At 35.8% G+C, this 20,964-nt stretch overlaps 1 protein-coding gene across 2 annotated transcripts in view; it reads right to left on the reverse strand.

Moving 5' to 3' along the window:
- Positions 1–20,964, reverse strand: part of CDH7 (cadherin 7) — a 145,805-nt gene that overhangs the window by 33,396 nt on the left and 91,445 nt on the right. For both annotated transcript variants that reach the window (XM_049782176.1, XM_049782177.1), the window contains exon 7: positions 4,594–4,847. In XM_049782176.1, the coding sequence (XP_049638133.1) occupies positions 4,594–4,847 (254 nt within the window). The remainder of the gene's footprint in view (positions 1–4,593; positions 4,848–20,964) is intronic.

Below are 20,964 nucleotides of genomic sequence, written 5' to 3' on the forward strand. Positions count from 1 at the left end.
GTATCATTTTGTTGCCCCAAAATAATAAAACATAGAAAAGCAAAAAACAAAACAAAACAAAACACAACCGTATTTTTGATTTTATAAATAATCTCAAGTATCACCTACTCATGACCTTTGGCTTCCAATTTCATCCAAGACAAGAAGAAAGCAACCTGTCCACAAAATACTGTCCTAGCTAAATTACCTGGATGGTGGAGAAGCCCTAAGAAGACAAGACATTTGTCATACAGACAAGCTGCATCTGGCCAATCATGGAACTCTGGATTCATTTTATCTCTTTCCCATTGTGACAAACCTACTGCTGAGAAGCTGGTGATGGAGTAGATGCCACAAACCCATACAAGGAGAAGGCAGCTACTCAGGAAGAGTTATAGCTTTGGACTGGTACTTTAGTACAGCAAGTCACAATTTTAAAATGATGGACAAGGCAGGACTCATGGGATAAAAGGATCTCAATTTTACCGTGTAAGATGCAGGTCAGTACATTTCTTTCTAGAACACTCATCTATCATCTAGATTATTATGTGCCATCCACTATAAAAGGCAGATGGTAGATCTCACTATTAAACTCCAGTGGACATCAATAAGTGGAAATATTTATTATCTAATGTCCCATATACTGATAATTCAAATAACATCCTCTCCTAATTTTAAATAACAACAAAATTGTGAGTCTGTAGTCCCCTAAGACTTCTGACTTTTGGTGAAGGAGAGAATTAAGAGATAGTATTTATAAGATAACACCCAGCTATTAACTCCAAACAAAGGCACTTCTCCAATTTCCTTTTTTTCTTTTCACCTAGCTCTTTGATACTTCTTTTTTAAATTAATATCTGTATTTAAACACCTTGATTAAAAAAATGATTGTGGTTGGGTTTCAGTCATGTGGATCTTACTCCACCCTCCCCAACCTGGTTGAATTTTGTATTAAGAATAAAGAAAAAGGTTTGCAAATCAAAACAACGATGAGATACCACCTCACACCGCAGAGATTGGCACACATCACAAAGAATGAGAACAATCAGTGCTGGCGGGGATGTGGAGAGAAAGGAACTCTTATCCACTGCTGGTGGGAATGCCATCTAGTCCAACCTCTATGGAAAGCGCTATGGAGATTCCTCCAACATCTGGAAATTGAGCTCCCATTCGACCCAGCTATTCCACTCATAGGGATATACCCTAAGAACACAAGAATACAATACAAAAACCCCTTCCTCACACCTATTTTTATTGCAGCACTATTCACAATAGCCAGGCTCTGGAAACAACCAAGATGCCTTTCAACAGACGAATGGCTAAAGAAACTATGGTACATATGAACAATGGAATATTATGCAGCCATCAGGAGAGATGAAGTCATGAAATTTTCCTATACGTGGATGTACATGGAATCTATCATGCTGAGTGAAATAAGTCAGAGGGAGAGAGAGAGAGATGCAGAATAGTCTCACTCATCTATGGGTTTTAAGAAAAATAAAAGTCATTTTTGTAACAATCCTCAGAGACAATGAGAGGAGGGCTGGAACACCAGCTCATTTCATGAGGCTCACCACAAAGAGTGGTGAGTACAGCTATAGAAATAACTATGATTCATAATCATATGAATTAATGAGGGAACTAGAAAGCCTATCTGGAGTACAGGGGGGTGGGGTGGGGTGGGATGGAGGGAGATTTGGGACATTGGTGGTGGGAATGTTGCACTGGTGAAGGTGTTCTTCACATGACTGAATCCTAATCACAATCATTTATGTAATCAAGATATTTAAATAAAAAATGAAAAATAAAAGAATAAAGAAGAGCAGTTTGGCTTTTGTGCACTCAGACACTGGCAACAGAGAATCCACTGACTCCATGACTTTCTTGACTGACTTGGTTTACTAATTCTTCACGGTTACCCTACCTGCTTCAAACCTGTCTGCTTGGGGGGTGGAAATATGAGAGTGCTGTGATTTTACAACATGTGGGATTTATTTTACAGACCCTCTTCTGATAATTGCTTGTTTTGCATGCGGCATACCTGCCAGCTCCCTGAGCACCACCATGAGAGATTCCTGAGCATTGCCAGGTATGATCCAACTACCTCTATTCATTGCATCCTTAAAACTACACAGTAAACAAAATAATAAATTTGTGAAAGCACAAAACTCAAATATGCAAGAATTTTTAGGTTCCTGTCAATCTTCAGGATTGTTCCCTTCTCAGGAACAGCAGACTTTTGTGCTGTTTGTTTACACATCTACCTAATGGCCTTTGTTGGAGAATGAGTTACATTTTGAAAGTAACTTTTGTTGTGATCTAAGACATGTTTATTTCTATGACACGCTTATGAAAAAGTTTCCTTTGGTTATAAAATAAATGAAGAAAACCTCTTTCATAGATATAACTAATAAAGTTGCTCATAAATGATTCTTTTCAGAGACCATACTGGTCTTTAAATGAAAAAAAAATGACATAAATTTATAATAAGCTCTGATAAGCATGCATTAATACTTATGATGCTTCAGACTAATCAATTCATAATTCTGAGGGGAAAAGCATAAGACATCATTCCTATTCCTAAAAGCTTGGATAAAGCAGAAATGAGTGCTGGTTTTTCCCTTTTCTAGATTGTAAAGAAATTCAAGAAATTTAAGTAACACACTCTGCATCCTTAGCGAGTACCAGTGCAAGAGAAAACATCTGGAAAATGTGCACTGCTGGAACACACATCTGTTCACCCAACTATCAGACAAGGGTGTGAGTCTCTGAAACACTATCCTACAGCGATAGCAAAAGAGAAGTTGTGGAAGAAAGATCCAGAAAAGAAGACGTAATAAATGACTGAGAAGTAAACCTTGCAAAACTCATGAAAAGAAAGGTTCCAAACACATGCATTAAACACAAATCAAGAAAGTAGCTAATATTATCAGGGCCAGAGAGATAGCATGGAGGTAGGGCATTTGCCTTTTATGCAGAAGAACAGTGGTTCGAATCCCGGCAACCCATATGGTCCCCTCAGCCTGTCAGGAGTGATTTCTGAGTATAAAGCCTGGAGTAACCCCTGAGTGCTGCTGGATGTTACCCAAAATAAAAAAATAAAAAAAAGAAAGTAATGAAAATTATGAAAGAAAAAGTGATTCCTGATAACATTTAAGTTCACTTTGAACCTGCCCTGATTTGATCTGTGAATTTCAGGAAGAAGAACATGATGCCAGACAGGATTTCATCTGAACTTTCTGTCACCTTCATTAGCTTTAAAAAAATGCAAGTAAGGTAAAAATTATGGCAGTGACCAGCTGCTCATTCATAGCTGAGGGCAGATAAATCTTCCCTTCCAAGGTCAACCAAGTTCAGCCTTAACCCATTTATAACTAGGCAATAGTGTGTGTGGTATTTCAGAGTGTGGGGTCTGTTTCGCTATACCTAAGTTTATGAGACACCTCCCTTTCTTCCTATTTCCTTCTTTCTGTACTAGGAAAGATTTAAGTAAAAGTTTGATGGCTGTGATTATCAGCTCTCTGCCTAAGGTTGTGCACTGGTCCGTTATTCATGAGCAAAGTGCACAGTATGGTAAAATGTCAGTCAAAGAAATGGAACAAATCTGAATATGAAACATTCATTGCTTTTTTTACATCTTACAACAGAGTCATCAAATTTCAAACTGCCACTTGGAAATGTCTTATTTATGAAGGCCTGTGATACATACAGTTTTAGGTATATTCTTTATATTTGCTTAGAGGGACATAATTTAGGGACATGGAGATAGAACAAAGGTTAAATAAAGTGCTTGATTTGCTTTCCTCTCAGGCAACATGTGAAAATGCTTGCACCGCATATGGCTCCCCTACAAAAGGAAGGGCTCAGTCCTGAGCACAAAGGCAAGAGTAGCCCCAGAGCATCAGCAAGTTTTGCCCAACATCCACTATCAAAGAATTACATAGCAAAATGATATAATTTTTCATATGTACAGAAAAACAGGCAAACCCAAAATGATCCTCATAGACCTCAGGCTACAAATTGTCAACTTAACAGGTGCGCTGTAATATTTTTAAAACTGTCTAAACCCGTTCTGTTAGTTTTAAGATTTGTTACCTGTAATGATGTGCCAGTATTGATTAGGGCTCTTGACAGAACATTTAAACATAGGTTATATACACATAGAAGGCAATTTTTTATAAGTAGAAATACACCAAACACTTCTCTGGTATCTAATTAGACCACCATTAAACATGGTTTGCTTACAAATTAACCCTGACCTTAAACAGTTTATGGAATGATGTGGCCCATACCTGTATTGATCCTACCATTAGAAAAGCCATTGCATTGTCTGTAAAGGCAAGATGCTTTGGAAGAACTTAAGATAATTAGTTGCACTGTCAATCAACCACAAATTATGACTATAATGACTGATGCTAACACCATCATGCCTTGGATAATCAGGTGATGCATTTTAAATCGAGAACTGTGTGAGCACTGTTTTGATCCCATTTCAGTGCTGTTGCCTGAACTCACAACATACAAGAAGTGTTAGTTCAGGAAGAGCTAGGGTATAATTTTTCTAAATAAAATAGCTGGGAATAGACTGTAGAAAAATATGACAAGGGACTTTACCTCACAGGGCTATTAGAAGCATCTGGATCATGAGCTGCTACTGTCCCGATAATGTTCCCCACTGGCGTAGCTTCTGAAACCTCCATGGAGTACAATTGGGAGGAAAACACAGGGGGCTCATCCACATCCTCCACAATTATCTTCACGGTGGTCGTGTCACTAAAAGGCCCCAAGCTTAAGAACCTAGGGTCAGCATCTTTGTTGGCAGCTTCTATCCGGAGTGTATAGCTTGTTTTGGCTTCAAAATCCAAGTCCTGTAAAATAAGTCATTAGGAAAATGAAATTCCCATTTGGACAGGCAGCAAAGCTGAGCCTTTTCATTGATGGACGTCTGTCAGCAGGGAAAAGATGCCACCACAAGCAAAAATGCAATGTCAGCATCCCAAACCCATAAGGCCTGATGCCAATCCGAACTGTGTGGCTTTCTTGGCTCAAAGACAAGCGTAAGTGCTCTTGAGGTAATCCACTCTGTGGTCATCCACTGCCTAGGCAAATGCATGTGACTCGTGATTATTTCAAAGTCAATGGTAAGCTTTAACAATCTCTTCCCACTGAGACATGGTTGTAATATTTTTTTCAAACCTGTATATAATGGCATCATCCAAGGACACCCATTAAAATGAAGAAGAAATCTAACTTTGCACCAAACTTCACATTCCCAAGATCAATTTGTTTGCTTGTTTGTTTGTTTGTTTTTGGGGGGATCCATTCAATCTTATGTTTTTAGGCACACCCCCAGCCAGTGACTTGTGGCAGCCAATCACCTATCAATTTTGTTTTATTTTGTTTTGTTTGGGGAGTGTTTATCATGATGCTCTGGGGCCAATTCTGGGGGAGTCTTTGGGGTGTAGGTGATCAAATTTGGGTTGGTTGTAGGTACGGCAACTGTTATGCTCGACTCCAGTCCCCAAAAAGTTCTCATTTAACTACACCTTCATCTTTTGTGCTTTAGTTCTATTGACATCAGGGGGTTAACAGTATATTGATCATAGTGTATGTCTTTATTCTAGTACCATACTGTATTAAGTACTATTGTTTTATAGTCAAGTTTGAAGTTAGGAAAAGTGATGAATCCCACCTTCTTTGTCCTAAGGATTGCTTTGGCTAATTTTTCTGGGGGGTGTTATTATTTCATATGTGTGTTTGATCTATTTCTTTGGAAAAATTCATGTGTATTCTTATAGGAACTGTATTGAATCTATATAATGCTTTGGGGAAGATTAGCATTTTGATGATGTTAATCCCACAATCATTAAATAGTTATGTGTTTCCATTTCCTTGTGTCTTCTTTTGTATATTTAAGTAGTGTCTTGCAGTTTTCTTTGTATAGGTCTTTAGATTTTATTCCTAATTACTTGATTTTTTGAGCCAAAGTTGGGGATGGAATTTAAAAAATATATATCTCCCTACTAATTCAATAGTTGCTTATAGAAAAACCATGAAAATTTGCACGTTAATTTTACTATATGAATCTATTGTCTGTCTGAATTGCTTCATCTCAGAGTTTTTAAGATTTTGTAAATATAGTATTATGTCACTGCAAATAGTGAGAACTTGACATCTTCCTTTTTTATTTGGAGGACCTTAGTACCTCTTTTTAATGCCATGCACACAAGTAAAATAAGAACAGATTAAATAAATCAATATCAGACTTAATCCATAAAATAAATAGAGAAAAACATAGGCAGAAAGCTCCATAATATTGAAGCTACTGGCATCTTGAAGAATGGAATGCCACTGAGCAAGCATTTGAAAGCAAAGATAAACAAATGGGACTGTATTAAATTAAAAAGCTTCTGAACATCAAAGAAAATGAAGGCAGAATACATAGCATACAAAAGGAGAGAAATTATTTGCCCACTCCTACCTGATAAAGGGTTAATTTCCAAAATACAATAAGCACTAGTAAAACTTTATGAAAAAAAATCAAAATCCATCAAAAACTAGGGAGTAAATATGATCATACTTTTCTCAGAGGGAAAAAGAATACAATGACTATAAAGCATAAAAAATGCTGTCTATCACAAATAATTAGTGAAATAACAAATCAAAACAACAAGAAGACATCACTCTATAACAAAGATAATAGAACTATTTAGAATAAACAACAGAAAACAGTGTTGTCATGAGTGTGGAAGGAATGGAGCCCTCCCTTACTACTGGCACAAAAGTCAACTGGTTCAGCATATTTTGGAAAAAAATATGGATGTTTCTAAAAAAAAAAAAAGAACTAATAGTCTTTCATTTGAATTATCCAGTACACTCTGAGATAAACACCCTAGAGTCCCCAAAACTCAAAGCAAGAAAGACATCTGCACTGCTATGTTCATTACAACACTAGTCAGAACAGTGATTTCTGAGAGCTGAGCCAGGAGTAACCCGAGTGCCACCGTGTGTGGCCCAAAAAGAAAAAAGAAAAAGAAAAATTATAGGAGAATAATATCCAAAGACTATAGAAATAAAGGGCACAAAAACTGGTCCTGATTAATTAGGAAGCTTGCCACAGTGGGGCTGAGTGGTGAGGACAGGCAAAGGACCACTAGAGCAATGATAGGTGGAAGTGGTTGCTCTGGATAAAACTAGGTGCTTAACGAAGGGAACGTGATATGCATGACATCATGTCAGTAATAGTACTAAAAATTAGAGTGCCTGAAAGTTAAAGTATTTGCCACAGTGACAGGTTGTGGGGCAAGAGAAAAACCGCGGACATTGATAGAGGAAAGAAGACACTGATGAAATTGCTGTTGCTCAAATATCATATCTGTGTAACTCCATCATGGGTAACTTTGTAACAGTGTAATTCACAGTGATCCAATAAACAATAAAGAATAAATAAATACATAAATAAATAGGATCAAGGTTAAACTCTATTATCCTTTCATAAAATTAAAGCTGATTAAATATTAAATTAGTTAAAATACTTTGTTGAATTTGGAAAACATATCTATGACAAAAACTATTCTTAACATGAAATGTTGAAGCTGGGACAATAACCTGCTTCTTTCCCATCAAAAAAGCTATAATTACAGATTTTTTTCAATGTAACTTTCAACTTGAATTATCTGCTATGGAACGACTGATCGCCAATACTCTTTATGTTGAATGAGGTCAAATCCACAGGTATAAAAAAGCAAAAGGAGTAAGTAAAAAAGCAAGGGAATGAATAAACATATAAAAGTTTGTATCAAACATAGAAACTAGCATTAATTTAATTTAGCTATTTTGATTAAATGATCAGAAAAAATGAACTCAAATGTAAAGTATAATTGCATTATATTCCAAAAGAATCCAGCATAATTAAAAGTACATGGACATCCACTTACATAGGTATGCATAGCTTTGAACCAACTCCACAAAGGCATGAAATTGAAAAACATAAAAGAGTGAAGTCATATAAAATTGGGTTTTATCCAAAAATACATTTGGTATATTATGAATACTACCTAAAATGTAAAATACAACCATATATATGTAAATATATATATATATATATATATATATATATATATATATAGGTTTGTATGTGTATATACATCTGTAGTTCCTTTTTGGTTAACAGTAAGTAAAATATATATAAATCAACATTCCAAATAAGTCTATAATACATAAGTTAGAGGACACTTACTTGTACTTATTTGCCTAGCATCTGTCTCATGGTATAGATTAAAAGTATAGATCTATTTGTACATTACTATCCTGAAGTGAATTCAGTTCATAAGAGAGGGCTGATTAAGTCTTACTAAGTTAGAAAACATTAGAACACAAATATTAGAACATGGAAAAAGCCCAGACTTTGAAAACTCTACTTTTACCCCAGAGAATTCTGAAGCTGTCTTTAGGAAGAGAAAGTAAAATCATAAAGAATATTATTCTTCTCCATCACAAAAATAGATGAGGATCTTCTGGGGAAACCAAAGCCTGTGTCTTCTTGAATGTTTCAGAAGAAAATGTTTGTAAAAATGGCAGAATGTGACCTTGTTAACAATGTTGGGCCAGATTAATGAAGGACCTTTTTGTCTATGCTGTTACTGTATTTCTGGCTCAAATTCTCAACTAAAGGTGACTCACTTGTCCCTGCCCAAAGGACTAAGATTTGGTCAACCCATGATGAGCCACATATCATAGAACAACTATATATACATGCTCTGAAAAGACATCAATATGTCATTAACTGTTCTCAGGCACATACATCCAACCCTGTTTGGGTACTGCTAAGAACTCTAAGCATTCTTATTCACTCATATGAATTCACTAAGAAACAGAAAACATACAAATCACTTGGATATTCCATTTTCTGAATATAACTTTTTGTTCATCTTCTCATATGACTGACAAAGACCATATGTCTAAGTATGATCAGTGGTCCAGAATAGCCTCCTTCTCATTTGTTTCAGTAATTTCAAAGGCACAGTGATTTTTTAAAATGTTCATCCAGGTTTACAAGAGCAGACAGCAAGAATTACTCTATGCACGTTAGTTGGCCATAGAAAAGAATAATTTAAAACTGACTGCACAGATGACGATGATTATTTTATACCAACTTAATTTTCTCAATGTGTCTCATGAAGGGCAAACATCTGGATGGATTTTCAGAACACAGTATCATGAATAGTGACTGCTAGTCTGCACACGATCAGATGAACAGACCATCGACAAATTCACACACAACACTGTAAATCAATAATTCCAGAATCAAAGGCACTACTATATAAATGATTTTCAAAGCAAGGCAGAACTACAGCAAGTCAGATATCTAACTTTCCAAAGAGAAATAGAGACTGGTAGGCATTAACCATATTACAGAAAACCTTTCACTTAAAATTGTAGTTTCTGTTTCTCATGTTCTTTATTTTTTGTTAGTGATACAATATAACTATTATATTTAATATGCAAGATTATACATGAGAATAAAAATTAAAATAACCATGAAAAAAAAACTATAGAGAGTATAGAGGAAGGAGTTGTACCTAATGTCTAATGAGATTCTATTTAGTAGTTCAAAAGGTGAATCTTTGTAGTCTAAATGCAATTGGGACCTAAGCAAAACTAGACTTACATCATAGCTCCAAAGAGCTAACAGGGATAAATAATTTACTCCTAAATATAATTAGGAACCTAACTTTTAATATAAGCTTCCTGGGCCCAAACTAGCAATATCTAAAATTATGGCTTCCAGAAGTTCTCTTTTCACCTGTCAACATTAGTTATGTCAGAGACATTCATATGCAAAGCGATTGGTATGTTTTTCCTAAGTCAGAATTGTTTAAATTTATGGTCATATATGAATGAACAACTATATAAATAAAAAGAAATTTTTTCACATGCACACAAGTAATAACCGAATACCATTCTTCACTGATGGATGACACAGAACCAGGGAGTGTTCAGTCTTTTGTCTCAGAAAGCCTTGGACACTTTGCCATCTTCAGGATTATACTCAACACCCCATTCTCTTTGTGACTCACTGTTCATCTCCTCCTTTTTCTACGTGTTCTCCAAGCCCTGTAAGCTGTGCCCTGTTCTGACCAGTACCTGCCTGCTATATCCTATCACTCTCTGCTCTTTATCTCATAGTATTTTGCTATTCTTCCTATAGAACAGGTAGAGACCAACTAACATCTTTGTGAATCTTCATCCTCTTTTCAGACTCACAACCAAACAACTTAATATTGAAAACTAGCTACATGTTTTTGCCCCTCCACCCATATCTTGGATGATCCAATTTCTCATTGTTCCAATTTCAGAGAGTAATGTCTAAATCTTCAACAAAAATGTAATAGGTATGTTAAATTAATATACATATATAATAAAAATAAAAGATTCTCTCCAGTACAGAAGTCTCAGCAGTTTCTACTGCTATTTTTATATTAAAACTTTAAAAATATGCTTTTAAACTCATTTAGTAAAATATTTGCAAGGTATATTTTTCCTCCCCCATACAGCTTGGCTTCTGATACATGGCCAGATACATTTCCATTAAACTCAATGACCTTCTTTTTAGTTGTGATACTTGTGGCAAGCACTGTGGATGTTTAGGAATGGATCCAAGTTAAATCATTTTAGAAGTTATTCAGTTTGCTCCTAAACAAGTCATAAGACCACCAGGGCTGAAGTGCGTGTGTGTGTGTGTAAATGCATGTGGTTTGCATGCATGCCCATATATATATAATTAATGTATAACATTTATATAATGTATGTACCTAACATGTATAACATTCAACATGGATTTTGTACAAACAGACTGTCCATCATTTGAAAGTGTTTTTTTTCACTCAAAATTCCAGCTGTTTTGCACATCAAAATACCTTCTGTTACTGTCAACAGCCCCTGCTTTCTTGATGAAATCAATAATTTTTTTCACTTTGGTAAGTGGGATTTGATGAAGATTATAACTAAGCCAATAATCACCTTCATTCCTAACATTCTGCTTACAATGATTTCACACCAAATAAATCTCGTAGGTAAATGGTAAATTTCACAGAATCTTGAAACTGATGGATCCTAACTCAGCAAGAATGACCTGTGCACTGAAGTCCAATGATGGCTTCCACTTCCAGGTAGTTCCAAAGTAAAGATCACTATTGTCACACAATCTGTACTGCGTCTCACCTTTCCTCCCACTCTAGAAATGGTCCATTTAAGTTTCACTTGACCACATTCACACAGACTGCAGTTTCCTGATACAGCGGGCCAGAGACCCCTTGCAGCTTTAGAAAGCTGGTTGGATAAACACATCTTCTAGCCTTTTGAAAGGCCAAACTTGCACCATTTTTGTAACACAGAAAAGTCTGCCTCAAAGAATCAAGCAACGTCTTGGAAATTTCACCTGAAAAAAGACAGAGCACTCATCCGCTCCCCTGTTTGAGGCCTCAGCACCAACATGCTGCCAGAGACTAGCTCATAAAACCAAGCATCTCCTATCATGGACAGACAAGAACAGTTGGTTTCCCAGTGGATAAAGCCCATGAAAAAATTCCTGGTGACTGAGCTAGTCCTGTCTGACAATTCAAGCTTGTTCTTACAAATTCCCTACCCTGATCTGCTGAGCTGCTGTTCTCTTTGCCTCACTACAGGGATCTCAGAAGCTGCTCTGTAGAATTTGAACCCAGCAAATCATTTTTGGGCCACATCCGGTGAGACTCAGTGGTTACTCCTGGTTATTTCTTCAGAAATTGCTCCTGGCTTGGGGACCATATGAGATGCTGGGGTGGTCAAAATGCGGTCAGTCCTAGGTTAGCCACGTGCAAGGAAAACGCCCTACAGCTTGAGCCACTGCTCTGACATCATCACAAATGATTTTAGCGAGTTGACAAAGAACTTAGAGGGAGGGAGGAAATCCTGAAAGCTGCACCAAGCCATGATAAGCAAGGTGCCTTTTTTTTTACAGACAAGAAGACCCAGATATACTATGTTCCAGACTCATCTGAAATCTACATCTCAGAGTCTGTATTTGCACATGCAAGGCTAATGATCATGTAAAGGTTTGTGAAAAAGAAGAAAAAAACCCTGGAGACTGTGGCCAGCCCAGCAGACGAGCTCTGCAGGGGACAGTACTTTCCACAAGCTCCTTACTGCGCCAGGAACGAGATCGTGTGCACAGCCTCATGGATTAATCTGACACATATCTTCTAGGAACCACTGTCTTGGATATAATAGAGATTCACTGATTACACGATGAGGAACAGTCACCACAACAAAAAATCTAAAGGCAAATAAATCAAATTGAAGAAACACACAGTACAATAAGTCAGCCAATTTAGGGTAAGCAAACAAAACATCCTCCCAAGACACACACACACACACACACACACACACACACACACACACACACACACACCACAAAATGTCTTTCTATCATGTTTTCTAGTTCTCTGCATCTCTGTCAGCTTTAACAGTACATACTTTGAGACTTTTGATTGTCAGGTGTTGGATATAAATGTCACACTCTGTAAACCCAGACTGGAACTGATACAGAGCAAATCCATTCTGCTAACGGTAAACTGAGATGCGACCATCATCGACAAAAGTCTTGGCATTTGCAAGCCTAAAACATTAACATTTTCTTAAAAGGATGAGAATAAGGCTATAAATATCAAGAATTATTAGTTCCATTATCTAGCTATGCGATTTTCATATGACTTTCATGAGATTTTAAATTAACATTTTAACCTCTATATAATGAATTCTGCCTTGCATATTAAAGAAAATGTAAAAAAAAAGAAGCACAATTTAAGTAGGTAGCACATATCTTAATTTTTAACATTTTTTTTAAAAAAGTTCACCAACTAAATGCCTACAATAAATTTCAAAGCGTTAATAAAGATTAGGTAGGGACAGTATCACATACAGTTCAATATATTTTCCATTAATGACACACATTCCTATCATCCTTAGCTTATAACACAGTTATGAAAGTTTCTTAAAATGATCTTCTTTACCTTTCAAACTCAATTTTCATCAGTAAAACAAAGCTTGAGACAAAACATTTTGAAGAAATTGGGCAACAGTTGCAGGAGGACCTGTATTTCCTGCTCACAAAAACACATGGGGAAACTCGCTTTGGATCAAGCTGACTCTCTCTGCCATATCCAGACTGTTCAGTTAGCTGCTGAGTCGGGATTCCCTGGTTTCTTCATACAGGGAAACGAGAAATGATGCTCAGACCTCCTTTTGAATCAGAATAAGTGACTTCTGATTGCACAAAGTCCCTTGTCAAACATTCATAAAATGAAATATAAAAAGAATAACTCATGAAAATGTTTGAGATCACAGGATCTTTGAGCCCACTGATGGAGGAATTGGAATGAATGGGAAGTAAAAATTAAATCAAACAGAAGGCGAATCTTTTTTTTTTTTTTTTGCTTTCTGCTTTTTGACCACACCCTGTGACACTCAGGGGTTACTCCTGGCTCTGCATTGGCTTGGGGGACTGTATAGGATGCTGAGGATCAAACCAAGGTCTGACTTGGATCGGCCATGTGCAAGGCAAATGCCCCACCACTGTGCTACTGCTCCAGCCTTCAGAAGGAGATTTTTCGTGAATCCCAGGATGATGCAAAGGGAGAGATAAGGAGTAGTCAGCATGTGATGATATACATCAGTGATAATAATCTGAGGGCTGACATCCCCCCTAGGCCTGCTGATACCATCTGTTACCTAACCTGGCATAGTGATATCTGGATCCTAACACCCAGATTTCTACCTGTTCTGATCTCCTGAAAGCTTTGTTGTTTCTGTTATCTTGTCCAGATTGGCCTTTCCACTCATGGAAATATTTCAATTTGATTTGAGTATTCATTTCCTATCATAGAGGGGACACAGGACCAGAAATTAGTGGCTAATTTCTAATAAAAATTTATAATTTATAATAAAAGAAAGTTTATTTATTTTCTTTTTTAAATTTTTTTTTTAATTTAAGTACGGTGGTTACAAACATGTAACCCCAACCCCGTCTGTCTTTGAGAAGGCATTCTAATTCTCTCACTCACTACCATGGTCATGATAGTTGTTGATGTAATTACTTCTCTTACTGCATTCACCCATCTTTGTGGTAAGCTTCATATTGTGGACTGGTCCTTCCAGCCCTCATTTCTATTATTTATTGGTATTATTACCATACTGTCTTTTATTTGTATTAAATCTCACAGATGAATGAAATTATTCTGTGTCTATCTCTCTTCCTCTGACTCATTTCAGAAAGTTCATTTGCTTTCTTACAGATTTGAAGGTCGGCATCCAGAGTGAGAGATTGGCAGATGGGAACTTGAGGACAGAATCAACCCAGCTTCCTGGGGACACTGGTCCTTTCTTACCTTCAAGAGGTTCATTCTTCCTGAAAGGGCACCCAATGGCCTTCTTGTTTTTTTTTTTTTTTATTTTGACTCTCATTCATCCTGTTTCCCTGCTACAAGGACCTCATGGTTGTGGCTTCACTGAAACTAATGAGACAATCCAAGATAATCACTGCATCTTGAGATGTTTTGCTTGATTCTACCTATGAAGTTTTATTTGCTGTGGAAATGTAAAACAAGTTTTAGAGATCAAATCACTTTGTTCTTTGGGGTAGAAGGTGTTAATTGATATAATTTTTTGATTTTATGAAGAAAAAAAATACAAAAAGCCTCTCAAAGGGCCACCTAGTGTTTAAAACCTGATCCAAAGATTGGATAGGAGGAGAGAAAGATATGCATGATAGCCCTTCATGAACAGTAGTGCAAACTAGTCCAATAGAAGGGGAAAAAAGGAAGAAATGAATAAAAGAGAGTAAAGTAAAATGTCTGCCCCAGAGACAGGTAGGGCAGAGGGCAGGAGAGAATCTGAGGACATTGGTGACAGGAAATGTATTTTGTATATAACATGACTAAAATTCAACCACAAACAACTTTGTAACTGTGAAAAACAAACTTTTTTTTATCAACAACCTTGTAAGCACAGTGTTTAAATAAAGTAAAAGTAAAATAAAGTGAAACAAAATAAAATAACACCTCACTGTACTATCACTCAGATGGAGGATTCTTGCTGCTTGAGGCCTGTATTCTTTAGGACATGACAGATTATCCCCAATGACTCCCATGAAAGGACACTAGACACTTATAGGGAAACTGGGTGTAAACCATGGTCCCACACTCTGCTGCTTTCATTCTTGCCAGATCCTCCATCAAATAATATCCAATATCAACTGATCTTGATGCATTTCATTCATCTAAGAGCACACGTGATTTAGAAGATGGTGATCTGAGATTTTGATGGATACAATTAATTTAAGAGCATGCATGATTTAGGAGATGGGGGCTGAGATCTTGATAGATATAATTAATCTAACAGCACAGCTGATTTAGAAGAGCTTGATAAAATCTCACTTAGTCAACTGACCTAAGATTCAGCTTTGCTTTTACCATTTCATGCAAGTAAGACCTCAAATTATTTATTTTCTTTAGTATAGATCTGGGCCTCAAAATCTTATTTTTTTTTCCCCAGTGTTTAGGATATTTCCAGTATACTACTTTCTCTTTGGTTATCTTTTCTCTCATTCTCAATATATCTTTTCTGTCCTGACTTACTACAAGTTGGGGGAATGATTTTGGATGCTATCTTTGAGAGATGATCAGTTTTCTTGCTTATCATTCTTAGAACATATCTAAGCACCTCATACAAAGAGAGGCATGCTTGAGGCTTTCCTTGCTCCCCAGTAAACCAACAGTCATGTTCATTGGAGCAGAGTCTCCTAGCTGACAAGTATGTGACCACTGAGAAGTATTTGAACTCACTGAAGACCACCTAAAGATTACCTTGTTCATCCAAAGTCAATTTGTTGACCCACAAAAATAGGAACTGACAGCAGAAAGTTATGTTAAAGTCCTCAATACTGTTGTGTTAAAGCATTTTCTGGTGCTTTGTTATGCAGCATTAAGGAGATGCTATGACTCAGAAGAGCAAGAGAATGAGAGTTGATCACTTCAATTAGGGTAGCAGATACATAAAGTGACTTAAAAATAATAGAAAGAACTAAATATCCCATAAATATAGATATTAGTAATATATAATAAATATATGAATAATAAATGTAATAAATAATAAATTATTTGGTTCTAAAATGAAATTAAGTTAATGATAAAAATAAATAATAAAATAATATATTTATTTACTTATTATTTACTTATATAATATACTATAAATATAAAGAACCAAAAGCACTTGAAAGAACTAAAGTAACTAATGGATGAAAAATGAAAGAAACATGTAGAAATTTCTTTGAATTTTAGCATCTTGCCTCATCAGCTTTTTGTTTGCTTGGTTTGGGCCACACCTGGTGGCTCTCAGGGGTTACTCCTGGTCTGTTCTTAGAAATCATTCCTGGCAGGCACGAGGGACCATAGGGGATACTGGGAATCAAACCCAGGTCTATCTAGGGTCTGCTGCGTGCAAGGCAATTGTCCTACTACTATGCTATCACTCTGGTTCATAAGCATTTTGATAAAATAAATAATTCCTCTCTCTGGGTATACATTTTCATACCTTTGTGCTTCAACTAATTATTGATGAAGATAATGATGATGATGATGATGATGATTATGATGATGGTGATTTTGATGATGAAGAAAATGATTGGTCTTTGGATTATACCTGGCTACACTCAGAGCTTACTCCTGATTCGGTATTTAAAAATCATTTTCTGATAGTGTTCTGGGGACTAAAGATGCTACTAGGGATCAGACCAGTGTTTGGTATACAAGACTTTAATCTGTACTATTTATTCAGCATTGAGAATTATTTTTTAAAACTCTTTAAAAAATCATTAGTACTGGAAGAGTAAAATCATTTGATTTCTCAGATATAGTCTGTCCTGCTAATTTAAATATTTTGGCAAATAATGTCTAAAACCACCTTTACCTCATTTTATATTGATGCTTTAATTTAACCCTTCTAACTACTCTGCATATACTTTTTTAACTTTAAAAGGTAATTTGTGCTCTAAACTTCTTTCCCTTGAGCTGCAAACCTTTATTAATGCACTTCTAGACATTTTTACCTAGTTATTACAGGAACCTCAACTATGCCACGTCAGAAAACACATTATTCATCGTCACACTAACTCTCAAGGAAAAACATGGTAATTCCTCCACTGAATCAAACTAGAAAATTGAGTTCAGAATAGAACTTTCAAGAATCACAAAATTTTCTTTAAGGAGTCCCAAAACATTATCATCTTATCTATTTATTAGATAATTCTGTCCTAGTATCCTATCCACATGTACTTACTTTAAGACCACATACTTTGGGAAAAAAGGAAGGAAGATTGTACATTGACTGTAACTTGCACTAAGCAAAAAAAAAATATTTTCCATGATTGACTCAATATAAATTGTCTTTGACATGCCCGTATTCTGAAAACACTATTCCTCTTTTAACTGTCAAAATCAAAGAAAAGAGAAAATACTCTCAAGTGAATGAATTCTTAGTTTCTTTGATCAAGTCTAGCAGGTGTTGACATTTATATTCCTATCAACTTTCTTCAAAGAATGTTCATTCCATATTTTTTTATAGACCCTAAATTTTATTTCTAATCTTGGCAATTCAAATACAGGTAAGTTTTATCCCTTTGCAAACAGATAGCAACATGGAGACATACACACAAGGGCAGGATTAAAGTGATGTTAGAGTCTACTTACAGTTAAACAGTAGCAATAAATGGAATAAAGTGTAAAGTGTTATCTGGAACTCAGAATCTCAACAAATTAGATACCACATTAAGTTGATCACATCCTGCCTTTAAAATGAAAAGAACCCCAAATGCAAGCCTTTTCATAGTCAAATAAGAGATAAATCTTGACACCACTTTGAGCAATGTGCATCCACAGCAGCAGAATTAATTGAATAAAATCCTTGACAGAAAAATGTAAAGGGAAGGAGAAAAATAAATTGAACTGCTATGGGTTTGCTTTTTTTCCACGAAACATCAGCAGCATTTGATAAAATCCCCCAAACACATTTAATTCTGGGAATTAACTCCTCTTTTTTTTTTTTTTTTTAAGTAGAAGACAGAGCAGAGATTTCTAGACCAAGATAGTAAACAACAGAGTTCAGAGGTAGAGGTCACTGTGTGATAGGTTGAATGACCATAGAATATTCTAGCTCTGCTCTCCTATTCATAACATCACTGTTATCAATCCCTTCTCAATATTTTCTCCTTGCAGGAGGTTTATTTATTTCATCCTTTTCTAGGGTCAGGATATAGGGAGGATTATGATAGCATAGAAAAATTAGCCTCAATAAGTTCAAAGATATCCTTAGTGTAACAATATGAGCTTGCTGCAAGCAAACCATATGCCAAACACTAAATTTGCACTTATCCTTCAGAAGAAATGCATCTTGAAAATACCCACTTTTCATTGTGCTGCAATTCTATAGTAATGTACTTTATAGAAACAAAATTCTGTACTTAATCCCAACTGAGACTTTATATTGAAAACTGAATTATATTAGAACAATGTTGCCACGTCTCACAGGAAAAATGAAAGACGCATGTTCTTAAATTGTAAGTTATGACATGGAAATGGAAAAAGAGGGTGTTGTAGATGAAAAGGACATTGCTTTTACTTACATGAAATAATGCATAATGTTTGCACTTTGCAAATTTTGAAGCCCTTTACAGATAAACAAAAAGGTTTTCATCAAATCCTTCAGAAATGACCCTGGGAATAACTTGATATCGTTTTTAGGCATTTAACATAATCATTTTGCCTTTATAAATACTGAAACTATACAAGCATATTTTTAAAGGACAAGATAATTATAACAAAACCTCTATATTACACCACACAAATCAGTAGCTTTATTGATTTGGCAGATAAACTCTATTAATAAATATTTCCAATCTAAGCCACTAAACCAATATCTTACAACTAAAAGGTGTTGCAATTCTATGCTTCTTTTCTAACACAACTTTGTTTTGTTTTCGTCAAAAAGGGGATTTCTAACAGTACACAGTGGGCCTGTGGGCCACTCCCAGAAACACCCGGTAAACCAGAGCATATGATTCAATGCTTGGTCCATGCAATGAGATGCTATTTGAGTCCAGCATTGATGGCAACCATAGAGCCCCTGTGATTGTGATGAGGGGCCATTTGGGCAACATTTTTCTTCACCGTGGTCTCCAGATACATAAAACCTAGACAACTATGTACCCACCCTGGTCCCTAACAAATCCTTCTTTAAAAAGGATTTATTTCTATGCTCCTTTGCCTTCTCTTAAGATCATCTGATGTAAAGTGAAACATATGTAAATATTTTCAAATATAATAATTTTCTCAAACAGTCATACATCTTTTTAGAACCATGACAATGCCATGCATATAAAAATTATGGTATATTTTTATTTTACTATAGAATAGAAGAGACTAAGTTAAAATAATTTTCAAGAATGATTCACTGGTACAGAATAATTAAATTCCAATGATACATGTGGAATTAAAAGATAAACTAGTAGTGTTCGGGGCAGTATTGGTTAAGAATGATAGAATGCAAAATTCCTAAGCAGGACAAACCATGTTCAATGATTGCCAACACCTTCTCAACATGCATGTTGGTTGTATAAAACTATTGCTAAGTGGGAAATATTTTTTGAGACTTGGAATAAACTAGCAAACTTATTACAAATAAAAGGTTCACTTCTTTCTAACTTCTCAGAACTTTTATTGATCACCTGAATGAAAGTTGACATAAATGGTTTTTAATTTTCAGAAAATGGAAACAGTTCTTATTTGTATACATTTGGGTTTTTTGTTTGTTTGTTTGTTTGTTTTTGCTTTTTGGGCCACACCTGGTATCACTCAGGGGTAACTCCTAGCTATGCTCTCAGAAATTGCTCCTGGCTTAGGGAACCATATGGAACGCCTGGGGATTGAACCGCAGTCCGTCCTAGATTAGCATGTGTAAGGCAAATGCCCTACTACTTGCAACACTGTTCTCACCTCCGGAAATTTGGTTTTAGTCATCCATTTTGTGACTGGAATTCTTAATCTCTTCTGGACCCTACAGCTGGTCCATTCTTTAGCATATCAGACAAAGAGAAAATAACTTCATTCTTCTCAGTTTTTTGAGAGATAGTTGAACAATAAAATTCACATTCAGGGGAAGTATGTAGAACTATGGATAGATGGAAAATCCACAGAGATGTGAATTCTAAAGCTATTGAGGCAAAACAGCAGAATATATGATCTAGGATAAGATATGAGCTAGATTTAGGACTTCAAGAGGGGAAGGAGAAGAAACACAAAACAAGGAGAAGGTTACAGAGGAGAATCCAAGACCAAAATGAAACATGTGAAGAACTTCCAGGCATATGTATTATCTGGACTTAGATTTAAGAATAAGCATACAGAGAAGTTCTGAAAGCCTAGTAGAATTTACCCTGTTTATAAATGAAAATGCTTAAAAATAAACTTTCCATTGAGAAAGGCATCATTCTCTCTGCCCCAGGCAAAAGAGGAGTAAGCAGGCCTCAAGAATTTTTTTTTTTTCAGTAAAAACAAGCACCAACATCTGCACCACAGCTGTGTGTCTGCCTTTACCTTGATGATTGTGCTCAGGTCTCATAACCAAGGTTTCTATACCATGCATCTTTGTCTTCAACTTGGGGTGGTATATAAAGTGGTGACTTGGAAAGATACTTAGTTCTCCTGGAAAGCTCCGATTGTAACCACAAGGGATGTGTTATCAGATTTCAGTATAATTTTCTGCTATTAATCTACATTTTTTATTACAGAGATGTTTCAAGGCAAGAACCTAGAAGGATAAAATTATTTTTATTTATTTTATTTAGAAAAATTATTTTTCCTTCTCACTATAAATATTTAAAGGATATTTAGGAGT

Source organism: Suncus etruscus, chromosome 10 (genome assembly GCF_024139225.1).
Source record: "Suncus etruscus isolate mSunEtr1 chromosome 10, mSunEtr1.pri.cur, whole genome shotgun sequence".
In the NCBI taxonomy this organism is placed as follows: domain Eukaryota; kingdom Metazoa; phylum Chordata; class Mammalia; order Eulipotyphla; family Soricidae; genus Suncus; species Suncus etruscus.